This window comes from Haliotis cracherodii, unplaced genomic scaffold (genome assembly GCF_022045235.1).
Source record: "Haliotis cracherodii isolate W230 unplaced genomic scaffold, xgHalCrac1.p SCAF_26, whole genome shotgun sequence".
NCBI classification, from domain to species: Eukaryota; Metazoa; Mollusca; class Gastropoda; order Lepetellida; family Haliotidae; genus Haliotis; species Haliotis cracherodii.
Window position 1 is genome coordinate 5,339,532 of NW_027266282.1, and position 17,274 is coordinate 5,356,805.

General features: G+C 42.4%; 1 protein-coding gene across 2 annotated transcripts in view; it reads left to right on the top strand.

The window, feature by feature from the left end:
• The window catches only part of LOC139473092 (uncharacterized), a 33,907-nt gene that overhangs the window by 14,954 nt on the left and 1,679 nt on the right, over positions 1-17,274 (top strand). For both annotated transcript variants that reach the window (XM_071255612.1, XM_071255611.1), the window contains exons 6-8: positions 177-294; positions 1,668-2,229; positions 8,313-17,031. In XM_071255612.1, coding sequence (XP_071111713.1) covers positions 177-294; positions 1,668-2,229; positions 8,313-17,031 — 9,399 coding nt within the window. The remainder of the gene's footprint in view (positions 1-176; positions 295-1,667; positions 2,230-8,312; positions 17,032-17,274) is intronic.

A 17,274-nucleotide genomic window follows, 5' to 3' on the forward strand; every position in this document is an offset into this window, starting at 1 on the left:
CATAACAATCATGTTGGTCTTGTATTCATGGTACATTTGCAAGAAAATGAATGTGGATGATAAAAGTGAGAAGTGTCTGGTGTACCCTAGTATTTTGAACATTGTACTTGCATTCATTATAATTTCACAGGCATATTGAATGTGAGTGATAACATTTACTTTTGCTCTTCACGTAGGAAGTATATGGAGTACCGGAGTCAGGCGGTAGAGGAAGAACTCAGGTCGTGGAAGCTGGTTCATTGCCCAGTGTTCCCACAGACTGACGGCAGCAGCTGTGGAGTGTTCGTTCTCATGGTGACAAGATCATATACTGTCTAAGTCAATGGGGACCATGTACTCACTATACTCACTACTATGTTTGTCAGGACAATATACTCCAAATTCTTTAAATGTTTAGCAATAATTTAACATATTGAACATATAAAACTAATGAAAACAATAAACTGATGCGTACACCTACAAATTCCCCAGACTGGTAGTAAAGGTAGTTTTACAATAGAAAGATGAGCAGCACCAAATCACAACAACCCTTGAACATATTGAAATAAGTCAGTTTGTTATTTCATCACTTCATGACTTGAGACTTCAAATTAGCATTACTATATAAATTATCCACAATTTCCACAAACATTTTTAGTCATTTAACTTTTTAATGAGTATGTTATTCTTATACTTATTCTTAGTGTTGTTGTTGTTATCAACAATTCAGTTGCACACAAATACAAGATGTTTAGTTTGTTCATATTGTGTGAAAAAAATGTGCATGTACAAAATATATATGACAAAAATCTGCATGTACAAAATTTATATGACAAAAAATCTGCATGTACAAAATTTATATGACAAAAATCTGCAAGTACAAAATTTATATGACATTGTCAATAAGTGATATGTCAAACGAGGTTTGTTTGTTTGTTTGTTGTTTAACGCCGCACTCAGCAATATTCCAGCTATATGACAGCGGTCTGTAAATAATTGAGTCTGGACCAGATTATCCAATGATCGACATCATGAGCATCAATCCACGCAATTGGGATACAATGACATGCATCAACCAAGTCAGCGAGCCTGACCACCCGATCACATTAGTCGCCTCTTACGACAAGCATAGTCCCCTCTGACGGCAAGCATGGATTGCTGAAGACCTATTCTACCCCTGGATCCTCACAGGTCTGTCAAATGAGTGTGGGTTTTGCAACTACACATATAATAGTATGAGCAAAAAAAAATATCAATAAAATCTAATTAAACAAAAAACTGTGGTATAAACAGATGAAGGGTGACTAGCAGACCTGGCAAAAAGACGATTGTATAACCCTGAATATCTCCCTTTATCACTGTGAAAACTGTCACTTTCTACTGCTTCTCTTCATTAATTCTGTCCTGCAAAACTAGTATCTGTCAAAGCTATAAGATATCCGTGCTGTTAAGATGATTAGCGTTGATCCGGGGCAGTAAGTTCTGTCTTCCAATGGACGTTTTTACCTTGGACATTATTCCACCTGGAAATCTCCAGGTGGAATAAATATCCTTTTACACAATGCACAATATCATTTTGAGGGGAGTATATTATGACAAATGGTATATTATACTAAACAGGAAATAGAAATGGTTAACCCACCAGCATGGTTATTTTCCTGATTTGTGATTCTGTGAACATGTTTCAGGCTGCAGAGGCTCTTGCTGCAGGAGTGGCGCCAGGCGTGATGAGGAACTGCCATGTGGCGGGGTACCGACAGTATGTGAAACAGAGACTGATGTCAGCTGCAGAGACGACACGCGCGGTGGAGGCCCCTACTGGGGCTGCAGGTGAGAACGCAGACCCTGAGATGCTGATGGTAGTCTCCCAGGCAGAGGACCAAGCACAGACATCGACTGATGTGTCTGGCAGGGAGCCATCTATCATTGATTGTGAAATGAATGAAGATGAAAATGTGAAATCTTCAGAGGAAATGCTATGTGTTTCATTATCTAGAGGTCAGAATGTAGATCCTTCAGTGGGTGAACTTGATCAGGCTGCTTTAGATGCCACTGGACTTGACGAGGTAGAGAAAACTGGAGACAGGAACGTGAGTGTTGACAGTAGCATCCAAAGTGTTGATGAAACTGAGGCAGGAGAGGAAGATATGAAGGTCATCACAGCAGACGATAATGCACAGGATCAGTCAGGGCCCATGGAATCAGGAACTTTCGTTGATGATTCAACCATGTCTTGGGAACACCCACTTGGTGAGTTATCTTTGAGTGAAGTGTTTTTAGTGAGCAAAATAGTTTTTCAATATTTAATAGATAATATCTCAATGTTAGATCTTTTGAAATGACAATATTTTATGTGATAATGGTCAGAATGGTATAAACGAATAATGGTGTAATAAGTCGCTAACTTAATTCACTTTTACACTTGCCATCATGACAAGGACACATGGCTTACAATGGTTCATTTTCTAGGGCATTGACTGGTGATGGTTTAATGGGTTAATCACAGGTCAGGTACACTCAGAATAGCAATGATGTTACAGTTGTTATTACAGTGAAGACACAAGGTGTTTGGGAAGCAGTGAGCACTACCATTAGTACCCTTCTTGTGTCTACTTAGAAGTATTTACTGCATTTACTGGACGTGAAGTCCTGCATCCTGTACGCATACAAATGTAAAATGGATGCAGAAAAAAATACAGAGTGTATACACTGGGATGTAGAAATTGTGTATGCATGTTGAGAAAAAGATGCGATTTCATAATTTGTTACCACTAAAGATTAATTTCCAGACATTGTCATAAAATAAATACACGACAGTCAAATGCTTCATGATCTTGTAAAACTTGTATATGATATTACGTATTTGATAAAATAAAAAAAACCCGAGCAAATAATAAAGCTCCACCTGTCATGAAAACATGGACTTTGTCAAGTCACTCTATGAGAAGTACATGTTCTTTGAAAAGAATATATATATATACATCCTCAATGTATTCAAATTCTAACATTTCTCTGGAACCTCCATTTAAAAAATAAATTGCGACCCCAGCAATTAACTGCTGAGAGACCCATGAAGATTCTGGGGTAGAACATATAGTCCAGGCCCTTAGGGAGCCATTATGAGGTATTGTGCAGATGTGTCTACAAGCACCAAATTTGGCACAGGTGTAGACCAGAACATAATTAATCCATTTTTGGAGGGCGCCAAAGCCGACGCTCACTGGGGCGGCCATATTGGCAAAATCCAAGATGGCCGCCAATCCCTATTTGATTTTTCCTAACTTCATACCCAAAAGTCATAGGATCCTGAATTGAGGCTCTTTTTGTAGGTTTTTTACCTCAAGGCTTCCAAATGTGATCTTTGTTTTGATGTAGAAGTGCTTTTTGGCCAATTTAGTGGTTGAAAACATATTTTATTCAAATCAAATATCTTTTTTATGGTCATTTTACCTCACAGAAAAAGTTCACAAATGAGAACAACATAAGAAATATAAAAAAAACAACATAACAAACTGTGCTTTGTTTTGACATACAAAATATGCTTTGGACAATTTAATTGTCAGAGTATTGAGGGCAAAAACTTCCTAGTTCAGGCTTAATTTTGATGCGACACAGTAATGTTATTTTCTGGTCTGCAAATGAGATGATGCACTGCTTGGTGGTTGATGGTTTATATTATTGAACACAAAAAGGTCACATAAATTGTTCCTTGCATGTATTTTGTTCTTCTTCCAGAAACGCTGAGAAAGGTTGTCATGACTAATTGGACATTACTCACACATAGGTGGCCTATATGGTTACTTGTCCAGTGAATGTGTTCATATTTTTCCATCTTTGAATTTGTGTTTAGCTGAATTGGCGAGAACAGTGGTGCTGGTGAAATAATAGTAAATTGTACCTGTGATATTGCGCCAACAATGGAAAGTTTCAATTGGGAACTTTGCTGTCTTTGCCAGTCAGATAAAAGTGGACAGTTGCAAACACCAAAAGAAGGAAGGACTTTTGACTCTTGACAGAGACCTGACTGACTTTAAGAAAATCAATGCCGTTCCGTCTGGTATTACAGTCGCCTTTGATCAACTAAATGATGGATCAGGTATTGCAGCAACACTCCGATCCAATAATGCTAAGTATCACAAAACGTGTAGGAGCTACTGTAGTAGTTCTCGTGTAGTTCTCGTTCTCAAGCACCATACGACATGGACAAGCGCATGAGACACCATTCCCCCTTTACCAAGGCCTTAAGATGCACGGAGATGCACGACTTAAGAAACAGATCGAGAATGCCCACGAATTCGGCCTATCAGTGTCCTATAGCCGTGTTATGGAGGTGAAACAAGCTATTGCACAAGCAGTCTGCAAGCACCATTCTGAGGATGGAATTGTTCTGCCAACAGTTGGACAACTTGGATAGTCATAACAAGGGAAACTTTTCACAGGATGAGTTTCATGGCACTGCTTTGAGTGCAACGAACCATCTATCTTGGGAAAACCAAGGAGTAGAGCGAGCTCCTATTCAACTGGATACTCTGATACTCTCTGATACATCTGTGCCCCAACTTCCAGAATCATATGCTATCATACATCCAGTTAAGTTACACAACACTCCCTTGTTTGTACCTAGAAGCATCAACAGCCAAATTCGACCATGTCATGATATGGTGCAGAGGACCAAGACGAAGGACGAATCCTGGATGGCACATGTCACCACAGTGCTCCAGCAGTGCACTTGTTCAGAAGAAGACATCACATGGTCAGGGTACAACTCTCGGCTCATGAGTGAGGACTCTCTGAAGCCTCAGGCAGTGATAGGGGTTTTTCCTCTCTTTCCAGACAAAGCAGCATCTCCATCCATGATAAAACATACAATGGAACTCACCATGCAAGGTACAGAGTTCCTGAATCCCGGTCAGATGGGTGTTCTGGGTGCAGATCAGCCTATTTATGCTATAGCAAAGCAACTACAATGGACATTTCCAGACATTTTAGGAGAAGATAAGTTGGTTCTGATGATGGGAGCATTGCATATTGAAGACAAAGTTCATCATATGATTGGAAAGTTGTTGCGTGATTCAGGTTGGACTACAGTACTTTCTCAGGCACAGGTTCTAACATCTGGCCGTGCTGAGTCAGTTCTTAATGAGCAGCACATCAAGCGCACACGTTATGCCCACCAAGTATCTGTAATGTCTCTTCACCTCCTTAAGCACAAGGCATATTCTACTTGCTGCTTGAATGTTCATGGACCACCTGAGTCACAGGAGATGTGGGATCAACGCTCCAGAACACAAAATCCGCAGTTCAAGTTCTGGTTTACCATCATGGAGCTTGAGCTATTGATGTATCGCTTCATTCGGTCTCTACGTGAGGGAGATTTCCTTCTCTATGTCCAAGTATGTGATGAGCTCTGCCCATGGTTTCATGTGATGGACCACACAAACTATGCAAGATGGCTACCAATACATGTGCGGGATATGGTCCAGCTGTCAGAGAAACACCCGAACATACATGCTGAATTTCTCAAAGGGAACTTTGTCGTTCAAAAGTCACCACACAAGTTCAGCCTCATTGGAAAGGATCAGTCACACGAACAATCCAATAAGAGTCTACAGGCACATGGCGTAGCAGCAGGACTCTATGAGAACCCTGAAGCACTAAGACTCTTCATGTTGATAGGTCCAGACTGCTCGAGATGTGTTGCAGAGTTTGAAGCTGTCCTAGACACACCAAAGTCTAGCACTGTTCATCACGAAGAAGCACATAGCTTGCAAGTTAAGTATAGGAAGGATGTCCTGTCATTTGTTGAGATTGTTCAGCAGCTAGGCAATCCCTTTACTAGTGGTCAAGAACTTGTAGCACTCGACACACAAGAAATTATGGAACAGGAAGTCGTTACATCTCTCTCTAGGGTTCATGAAGTTGGCAAAGACCTTCATGCACAATACGCTTCACAGACACTTGATAAGGTGACAGTGCCAGTGTCAAACACTATCCGACGTAATAAAATCCTGACATTCGCCAATCGTCCTGTTCTGACCAAAAAAGGAAACAAAACCAGTGGTTTACAGAAGAAAAATATGACTCTGATCACAACACTCTTCCTTTCACTGCAATCACGACCAGATGTAGATATGGAAGAGTTTTTTCGTTTTGAAAATCAAAGGGAACCACCAAGTTTGGCTGATCGTGGTTCACTTCGACTCGGCAAAAAGTCTGATATTCTGGAATGCACCAAAGCGCCTTTAGTCGAGCACTTCCAGCCAAATTAGCCACAGTTGTTGTGCTTGACATGGCAGCTGTTGTTAACATGGTGCGGCCCACATCAGCGAAGACATTTGCTGAGTATGTTACACAGCACATTGTGCCATTCCTGGAGTCCCAGATAACCGAAACAGTTGCACTTTTAGATGCCATATGGGATAACTACCCAGAAAACAACCTCAAATCCCTCACACATCAGCGTCGTGGTACAGGTCCACGGACTAGGATTGGGAATGGCCACACACGAATCCCAAAGCATGACTGGAACAGTGGATTTCTCAAAAACGTGGATAACAAAAAGGAGTTATTCTCTTTCCTCAGTGAGGAGCTTGTCAAAAAAGATTTGGGTGGGAGACTCCTTCTCAGTACCAAATTTGAGAGTGTTCTTTCCAATGGACCATGCGATGTATCAGCTCTCCAACCCTGTAACCACTCTGAAGCAGATACAAGGATATTCTTTCATCTGGCACATGCTGTAGCAGAGGGGCATCAAACAACTTATGTCCGTACTGTTGATAGTGATGTGGTAGTTCTTGCCGTACGCTTCTTCTCTACACTTGGTCTCTCAGAGCTGTGGGTGTGTTTTGGTAGCGGGAACAAAATTCGCGATATTCCCATCCATGATATCTGTTCTCATCTTGGGCCTTCAAGGTCTCTGGCATTGCCGCTTTTCCATTCCATCACAGGGTGCGACACGACATCACAGCTCCTTGGGTGTGGCAAGAAAACTGCCTGGGCATCTTGGCAAAACACACCAGGACTCACTGAAACACTGGTGACACTAACCAATCAACCAGAACTGTTCAGTCTTGAGTCTCTTCACATGCAGAGGCTGGAACGATTTGTGGTTATCATGTATAGTAAGGGGTGTGGTTTGGCTAAAGTCAATGAAGCCAGACATCATCTTTTTACAACTGGTAAAAGAACGCTTGAGAATATACCACCCACTCAGGCAGCCTTGTTTGAACACATAAAAAGGGCACTTCTTCAGGCAAGCTTTTACTGGAATCAAGCAGCCTCAGTTCACCAGGAAATCCCGGACTTTGGTGAATGGGGGTGGCAAAAGGAAGACGGTGGTATCTGGTCACCATACTGGACACCTCTCGAGGATGCCAGTAAAGCATGTTCCTTCCTTTTGCATTGCGGTTGTGAAAGGTCTTGCACTGGAAACTGTAAATGCAGTAGAGCTGGAGTCCGCTGCACGGGGTTATGCAAATGTGAAGGTGGATGTGTGAACAATCACGATACCTCGATCAATTAGATTAAACCTTGCCACAGTGATGTTTAACTTACACTAGAAATATTTAGGCTTGCTAGTATTTTTAAATTTCTCATGTTGTTCTCAGTTGTGAACTTTTTCTGTGAGGTAAAATGACCATAAAAAATATATTTCGTTTGAATAAAATATGTTTTCAACCACTAAATTGGCCAAAACGCACTTCTACATCAAAACAAAGATCACATTTGAAAGCCTTGAGGTCTAAAACCTGTGAACAAGCCTTAATACATGATCCTATGACTCTTGGTTTTGAAGTTAGGACAAAATCAAATAGGGACTGGCGGCCATCTTGGATTTTGCCAACATGGCCGCCCCAGTGAGCGTCGGCTTTGGCGCCCTCCAAAAATGGATTTAGTATGTTCTGGTCTACATCTATGCCATATTTGGTGCTTGTAGACACATCTGCACAATATTCCCCTAAGGTCCTGGACTAATAGGTCTTCAGCAACCCATGCTTGCCGTAAAAGGTGACTATGCTTGTCGTAAAAGGCGACTAACGGGATCAGGTGGTCAGGCTCGCTGACTTGGTTGATGCATGTCATCGATCCAAATTGCGTGGATCGATGCTCATGATATTAATCACTGGATTGTCTGGTCCAGACTCGATTATTTACAGACCGCTGTCATATAGCTGAAATATTGCTGAGTGCGGCGTTAAACAACAAACCAACCAACCAACCAACCAACCAACTGCTGAGAGTTGGACCCCAAATTTAATATTTAACCCCAAACATTCCTGGTAGTGTCATGGTATAAGAAGATAAATGTCAAGTTTCACAATTGTGTTTTGCAGATCATGTTCCACTACAGTCACAGTGTGAGGCATTATTTAAAAATCAGAAGTCAAACTTTACAGCTCTAACACTACTTTGTTTGGAGAAAGGAAAACTGATGTTGTCAGACTTGGATGGTCCAGCTGAAGACTGTTCTCTACAGATGCACATGAAGTGGGCATGTCAGTTGACCAGGACAGATGAAATGAGTGGGGATCAGTTCAGACAGTGCTTGCATAGCCTGAGTGGATCATTACTCAGATCACAGGGTTCAGCAGTACAGCTCAGGCATGAAGAAACACAATCTCATATAGAAGAAATCCTCATGACTACTGCTGTTGAATACATCCATGATGTAGACCCCCTGTTTATCTACAGACATGTGAAGGTGCAGGGTAGCAGGGATTCTTTGAGCAATGGTAAAGGACTCACCCTTTACCTAGATAAGAACAGACAGAAGGATTTGGGGCTACGCTTTGTAGGGGAGATAGAAAAACACAACTTTGCTTTTACTTTGACTCATCAAGCCTGTGGAAAGCATACTTTTGCTTCAACGTTGATTAGAATGTGTACTGCCACAGGAAATGTGAAAGAACTTTTTAAGATATGTGATAAAATTCATGGTGGTAACTTCCTAAGCTGGATGTGTTTTGGAAAAAATGCTGAATTATACAAAGTGCTGTCGAGCTACATACCAGAGGAGGAGAGGAAAGATTGTGTCATACCTTGTTGTGTGAGTGGCAATTCAGAAATACTGCAACTGCTCCTAGAAGACATGGAACTGGATGGACTGCTGTCATCGACACCCAGGTTACAAGTAGTCCATGGTATTGACAGTTGTCAGGGGCAACCAGAGTCTCTCCCATCTCACCATCTTCCGCCACTGCATCTCGCCTCCTACTACGGACACACAGATATTGTTCAGCTGCTCCTCCAGCATGGATGTGATGTGAATCTCCAGCTGCAACCTCAGGGTGATGAGGCAGGACAAGTTGCTGCGCGATCCACACCAGCTGCCGTAGCAGCACAGAGAGGACATACAGGAGTACTGAAGTGTCTGATGGAAAGCAATGCTGATCTCAATCTTGTCGACTGCAAATTAAAGACTCCGCTACACTTAGCTTGTGAAGCAGGCCATGGAGGCATTGTTTTGATACTAGCAAATGTGTGCAAAATCTCTTCCAGGAATAAAGATGGAAACACACCTGTCCACCTAGCCTGCCAAGAGGGAAGGGCAGATGTTGTGGATATTCTACTTAATAGAAATGCAGATCTCACAATGCTAAATTTTGACAACTGTTCGCCAATAGATGTTGTATGTAGCAATGGTTATTCCAGTGTTTTACAGTTGTTGCTTGATAGAATATCCTATCCATTGCCGTGTGATGGTTACAAAACTCCTTTACATACAGCATGCAAGAATGGATACCCAGAGATTGTGAACATACTGCTGCAGCATGATGCTGGTAGATCAGTTTGTGCTGACAGAAACACACATTTTGAAATGGCTGTGAGAAATAACTGTACAAACATTGTCAGTGCCTTGTTCGGGTCAGGAACAAACAATTATATCAATACGCAATTATTTAATTCAGCCTGTATGGAGGGTCATACAGATATTGTCAAACTGCTGATAGAGAAAGGGGCTGATGTATCTGCTGCTGCTGCTGCTGCTGGTTACACACCTCTGTCATGTGCCTGTAGGGAGGGTCATACTGACATTGTCAAACTGCTGATAGAGAAAGGGGCTGATGTGTCTGCTGCTGGTGGTGGTGACACACCTCTGTCATGGGCCTGTAAGAATAGTCATACTGATATTGTCAAACTGCTGATAGAGAAAGGGGCTGATGTATCTGCTGCTGCTGCTGCTGCTGGTTACACACCTCTGTCATGTGCCTGTAGGGAGGGTCATACTGACATTGTCAAACTGCTGATAGAGAAAGGGGCTGATGTGTCTGCTGCTGGTGGTGGTGGTGACACACCTCTGTCATGTGCCTGTAGGGAGGGTCATACTGACATTATCAAACTGCTGATAGAGAAAGGAGCTGATGTGTCTGCTGCTGGTGGTGGTGGTGACACACCTCTGTCATGGGCCTGTAGCTGGGGTAATACTGACATTGTCAAACTGCTGATAGAGAAAGGAGCTGATGTATCTGCTGCCTTTAATTATGATGATGATGATGATGATGATGATGATGGTTACACACCTCTGTCATGGGCCTGTAAAAATGGTCATACTGACGTTGTCAAACTGCTGATAGAGAAAGGGGCTGATGTGTCTGCTGGTGGTGGTTGTGACACACCTCTGTCATGTGCCTGTAGGGAGGGTCATACTGATATTGTCAAACTGCTGATAGAGAAAGGGGCTGATGTGTCTGCTGCTGGTGGTGGTGGTGGTGGTTACACACCTCTGTATTGGGCCAGTGGCTGGGGTAATACTGACATTGTCAAACTACTGATAGAGAAAGGAGCTGATGTATCTGCTGCCTTTAATTATGATGATGATGGTGACACACCTCTGTCATTGGCCTGTAGCTTGGGTAATACTGACATTGTCAAACTGCTGATAGAGAAAGGAGCTGATGTGTCTGCTGCTGCTGCTGGTGGTTACACACCTCTGTCAGGGGCCTGTAGGGAGGGTCATACTGATATTGTCAAACTGCTGATAGAGAAAGGAGCTGATGTGTCTGCTGCTGGTGGTGGTGGTGACACACCTCTGTCATGGGCCTGTAGCTGGGGTAATACTGACATTGTCAAACTGCTGATAGAGAAAGGAGCTGATGTATCTGCTGCCTTTAATTATTATGATGATGATGATGATGATGATGATGATGATGATGATGGTTACACACCTCTGTCATGGGCCTGTAAAAATGGTCATACTGACGTTGTCAAACTGCTGATAGAGAAAGGGGCTGATGTGTCTGCTGGTGGTGGTTGTGACACACCTCTGTCATGTGCCTGTAGGGAGGGTCATACTGATATTGTCAAACTGCTGATAGAGAAAGGGGCTGATGTGTCTGCTGCTGGTGGTGGTGGTGGTTACACACCTCTGTATTGGGCCAGTGGCTGGGGTAATACTGACATTGTCAAACTACTGATAGAGAAAGGAGCTGATGTATCTGCTGCCTTTAATTATGATGATGATGGTGACACACCTCTGTCATTGGCCTGTAGCTTGGGTAATACTGACATTGTCAAACTGCTGATAGAGAAAGGAGCTGATGTGTCTGCTGCTGCTGCTGGTGGTTACACACCTCTGTCATGGGCCTGTAGGGAGGGTAATACTGACATTGTCAAACTGCTGATAGAGAAAGGAGCTGATGTGTCTGCTGCTGCTGCTGGTGGTTACACACCTCTGCCATGGGCCTGTAGGGAGGGTCATACTGACATTGTCAAACTGCTGATAGAGAAAGGTTCTGATGTATCTGCTGCTGCTGCTGGTGGTTACACACCTCTGTCATGTGCCTGTAGGGAGGGTCATACTGATATTGTCAAACTGCTGATAGAGAAAGGAGCTGATGTGTCTGCTGCTGGTGGTGGTGGTGGTTACACACCTCTGTCATTGGCCTGTAGCTTGGGTAATACTGACATTGTCAAACTGCTGATAGAGAAAGGAGCTGATGTATCTGCTGCCTTTAATTATGATAATGATGATGATGATGATGATAATGATGATGGTTACACACCTCTGTCATGGGCCTGTAAAAATGGTCATACTGACATTGTCAAACTGCTGATAGAGAAAGGGGCTGATGTGTCTGCTGCTGGTGGTGGTGGTGACACACCTCTGTCATGTGCCTGTAGGGAGGGTCATACTGACATTATCAAACTGCTGATAGAGAAAGGAGCTGATGTGTCTGCTGCTGGTGGTGGTGGTGACACACCTCTGTCATGGGCCTGTAGGGAGGGTCATACTGATATTGTCAAACTGCTGATAGAGAAAGGTTCTGATGTGTCTGCTGCTGCTGCTGGTGGTTACACACCTCTGTCATGTGCCTGTAGGGAGGGTCATACTGATATTGTCAAACTGCTGATAGAGAAAGGAGCTGATGTATCTGCTGCTGCTGATGGTTACGCACCTCTGTTATGGGCCTGTGAAAATGGACATATTGATTTTGTCAAACTTATTAAAGATAGGTTAAACATCTCTGTAGATTGTTTTCACTCTATTTTAGAGAAAGTGAGTACCGAAGGTAAGAGAGAAATTGCATCTGTGGTGCTAAAAGAAGTGTTGCCTAGACTCATAGCTCCTTTTTCAAACTATTGCCACACATTAATTGAGTGGTGTTCCTCTTCTGAACATCTAGATATAGTGAAAGACATATGTGATAAATCTGATGTGGAAACTTTCCCAGGCATGCTAATGTCGTCTCTACTGGAGAAAGCTGTTGCCAATGGCGATGCATATGGTGTTGAGTTGCTCAAAGAATGCATGACAGGAGTGGTCTCAAATGATCGCCTGTTGAGTCTGATGTCGAAAGCTATAGAAAATCGTCACATTGCAGTGTTTCAGATATTGCATGGCATCCCACATGTTCATGATTCCTGTGATAACTTAGTAAAAAAAGCATGTCATTATGGATTGGTACAAGTCTGTAATGTCCTGCTAAGATGTGGCTGTACTCACTCTGGAACATGTCTGACTGAAGCACTCAAAGTGAAAAATGTTGTTCTTGTAGAGTTGCTTCTTAGCCACGGTGTAGATGTGAATGCACGTGATGATGATGGCAACACATCACTGCACTTGGCATGTGAAGTAGGGGAGTGGAGCTTAGTTGAGACATTTATTGCCAAAGGTATTGATGTATCACAAACCAACAAACAATTGGAAACACCTTTGTTTATTGCATGTCGTTATGGATATGTCAACATTGCCAAACTGCTGTTAAGCCATGGTGCGGATATAACAAAACAAGATATCAATGGAAACACAGTTCTACACTCTTTGTCTATGCCTTGTCATGAGGTATTACTTCAGCTGTCTCTACATTATATTTGGATGAAAACAGACAACGGATATCATGATCAAGAACAAGAACACTTTCTTAATTGTAAGTGTGTTCGTGATTTTCTTCATTATCGAAATAATAATGGAGAAACACCTCTTCATGTTGCATGTAGAGAAAAACGTACAGGAGTTTTGAAATCACTACTTCAGTACAAGGCTTCAGTATTTGTGACTGATAATGATGGACACACACCTGTCTATCATGCAATGAAAGTGAAAACATTTTTCCGAGTTCTTTGTACAGTGACACATGACATAAATGGGATGGATTCAGATGGAAATACTATTCTGCATATGGCATGTATGAAGGGTGATGTGGAAAGTGTAGATATACTTTGTGGAAGAGGAGCAAGTGTGCTGGCTTGCAACAAGAATCAGGAGTGTGCACTTCATAAATCAGCAGAGAATGGAAATGAAGACATCATGAACATTCTTTTGGCACAGGAAGCTGATGTAAATATGACTGACATAGACAAGCAGACACCGCTCCATATTGCATGTGCTGAGGGTCATTTGAAAATAGTTGAACTCTTGGTTAAAAGTAAAGTGGATGTAAATGTGCCTGATAAACATTTACTAGTTCCCCTGCATCTTGCATGTAGAGATGGACAAAGAAACATTGCTGACGCTTTGATAAAGTCATCAGCGGACATTGCACCACGTTCTGAGAAGTGTGACACACCACTTTCATATGCATGTGAAGGAGGGCATATTGGCTGTGTCGCACTCCTGTTGGAGATTGGAGCTTGTGCCAATGTAGCAGGATACCGAGGCAATACTCCATTACATAAAGCATGTGTTGGGGGTCACAAAAATGTTGTGAGATTATTGCTTTCTTGTGGAGCTGATCCAATGAAAGTAAATAACAATGGGAAGCTTCCATTACACCATGCCGTTCTATGGGGCAACCTTGCTATTGTCAACGAGTTACTACACAAAACCAAACAATTTCTTGATAAAACCGATAACATTGTGTCATTGCTTGAACGGGCATGTTCAAGGGGTCATGCAGACATAGTGAAGAGGTTGATAGATTTTATCCCAGACAATTCTATGTCATCTCCTTCCATGACTTCTCTTGTCACAACTGTCATCAGTGTAAAGCACTCTGAACTTCTACCTGTACTTGCAGATAATGGGTTGAATATCAAATTGAAAGATGAATTTGGAAGGAATGCATTGCACATATTATGTGAAATGGAAGATTGTGAAATGGACACATTAGAGACAGTTTTAGATTTAGGATTTGATTTATCAGAGACAACAGAACAAGGAGGAACAATGCTTCATGTTTTAAGCAAAATAGGGAATATTGAACTCGTTAATTACTTGATTGGTAAAGGAATACATGTCCAGGCTAAGGACACAGCGGGAGATACAGCTCTCCATGCAGCATGTGCACATGGACACTTTCAAATAGCCCAGGTGCTGATCAAGAAGGGACTTAGTATCAATGAAAAGAACATGAGAGCAATGAGTCCACTTGATCTTGCTATAGTTAATAAGCACTATGGAGTGACATGCTTGTATGACCTCTGGTGTGCAATGACGAAAAGTCGTCCAAGAATAAGCATGACATCTCTTCATCATATTTGCCGGGACAACAAAATACAGTTACTTTCAAATTCTGAGGTTATATTTGCTGAAAAAGACCGTGATGGAAATTCTGCTCTTCATATTGCCTGCATTGAAGGATCAGAAGAGATAGTTCAGCTACTGATAATAGCTGGAGCCTGGTTGCTTGTGGTGGATACTCGGGGAGATGCACCAGTGCATGTGGCTTGCCGTGGGTCATCGCCTTGTCTTAAAGCTATGATGGATGCAATTCTGAACAAAGACGATTTAGCCCAGGTTTTATCGCTGCGTGACAAAAATGGAAATGTTCCACTTCACATTGTAACATTCGAACAGAATCTACAAAAAGTGTGTATTCTTTTGGATAAAGATGTTGATGTTGAAATAGTCAACAGCTTTGATCAAACTGCTCTGCACATTGCATGCTATAGTGGAAATGCCGACATAGTTGCACAACTCTTAGGAGCTGGAGCTAGTATTTTAGCTGTTGATAAAGGTGGTAATACCCCTCTTCATATTGTATGCAAGGAGGGCAACCTACCATTGTTAATGCTCATAAACAACTCAGATGCAGCGATCACTGCAAAGAATTATGAAGGAAGAACGCCTCTCCATGAAGCAGTCAACCATGAACACTATGACATGACCTATTACATGATGACAGCATACTGTCACTTTCCTACCATGGACCTGTCTGTGCTGCGTCTTCAGCAGTTTATCAAACAGGTTGGCAGTGAAGACTTTATAAGACTGATCATGGCTGAAAAGATTGATGTTGATCAATATGGTAATACTCCCCTACACTACGCAGCTGAAACCGGGAGCTTAGATTTTGTAAATACCTTGATCAGAAGAGGGTACAACTGTGATTCCAGAAATAGGCAAGAAAGGACACCATTGTTTAATGCATGTTCAAGTGGTAGTACAAACATTGCAAGACTGATTTTGCAAAGAGGATCACCTTCAAGTGTGCGTGATTCTAACAATATGACACCTTTGCATACAACCAGTGAGAGGGGACACGTGGATGTCGTGAAACTCCTGCTAGAATATGACCATAATCTCCTGGCTGAAACCAACGAGGGACAAACAGCACTTCATTTGTCATGCCTGGCAGGACAAAAAGATGTCACTGAAGTTTTGTTGAAGGCTGGCTCAGATATGAATGCATTAGATAATGGTTTAGAAACACCTTTGCATTTGGCGGCTAGATCAGGTGCAGGTGATGTCATGGTTCTCCAGGCCAAGTGGGGAGCAAGGGACACACAGTGCAATGTTCATGGTAATACTGCTCTTCATATAGCATGTGGTGAGGGACATGCTGATGCCGTCAAGGCACTTCTCAACATGGGGAGTGATATCCTATCAACAAACAAACTGGAAAAGACCCCACTTATGCTGGCCTGTGAACGACAACATGGGTCTATTTTGGAGTTATTGCTTCACAGATCATGGGTGCAAATACAATTTCAGTGTTTACAGGACAAGAACCAGGGTGACTTGCGGAAGAAAACATATGTCAGCAATCTAAATCACTGTCTTCGTGTGGCTTGCAAGTACAACTACCTCAACACAGTGAAGGTATTACTCAAGTATGATGTTAATATTAATCATGGAACCAGCGAGTCTGATACAAGCAACATAACTAGAGACATGCCAGAGGGCAGTTGCACAAGTCATACTGACAGAGACAAGACAGAGGGCAGTTGCACAAGTCATACTGACAGAGACAAGACAGAGGGCAGTTGCACAAGTCATACTGACAGAGGCCAGATGGAGACAGAGAGTAGGGGTCAGCTACAGACTCCTTTACACATCTCCTGCTATGAAGGACATGCCGAGTGTGTTGCTCTTCTGATACAAGCCGGGGCTCTGCTGGAAGCTAGAACTGGCAGTGGAGACACCCCCCTGCATGTGGCATGTGAACAAGGAAAAGAAGGTCCTGTGGAGTTGTTGATAGCGAATGGGGCCTCGCCATCACCTGTGAATGCCAATAACAGTACACCGCTACACTATGCATGTCAAGGAGGTCATGACGGTATAGTGTGGAGACTGTTGGAGGCAGGAGCAGATCCTGACATCAGATATGTCCATGGGAAATCACCGCTGGAGGTGTGTAGCAGCCAAGGGGTGAAAGACGTCATCCTTAAAAGGTAAGTAGACAGGAGTGTGTCCGAGTGATCCAACAACTCTTTGTATAACAGATACATAACCTTGAATCTTGAATACGCAAATCTTGAATTCTTCACAATATGATATGTCCCACAAAGAAATAGCGCAGGGATATTAGTTTGACAATTATTTGTGGAAACTGCTATAGGATGCATAAACTATTAAGGGAAACACGGCATCACAAATTAATATTTTAAATATGTTTAGGATGCATTTGTTTGGAC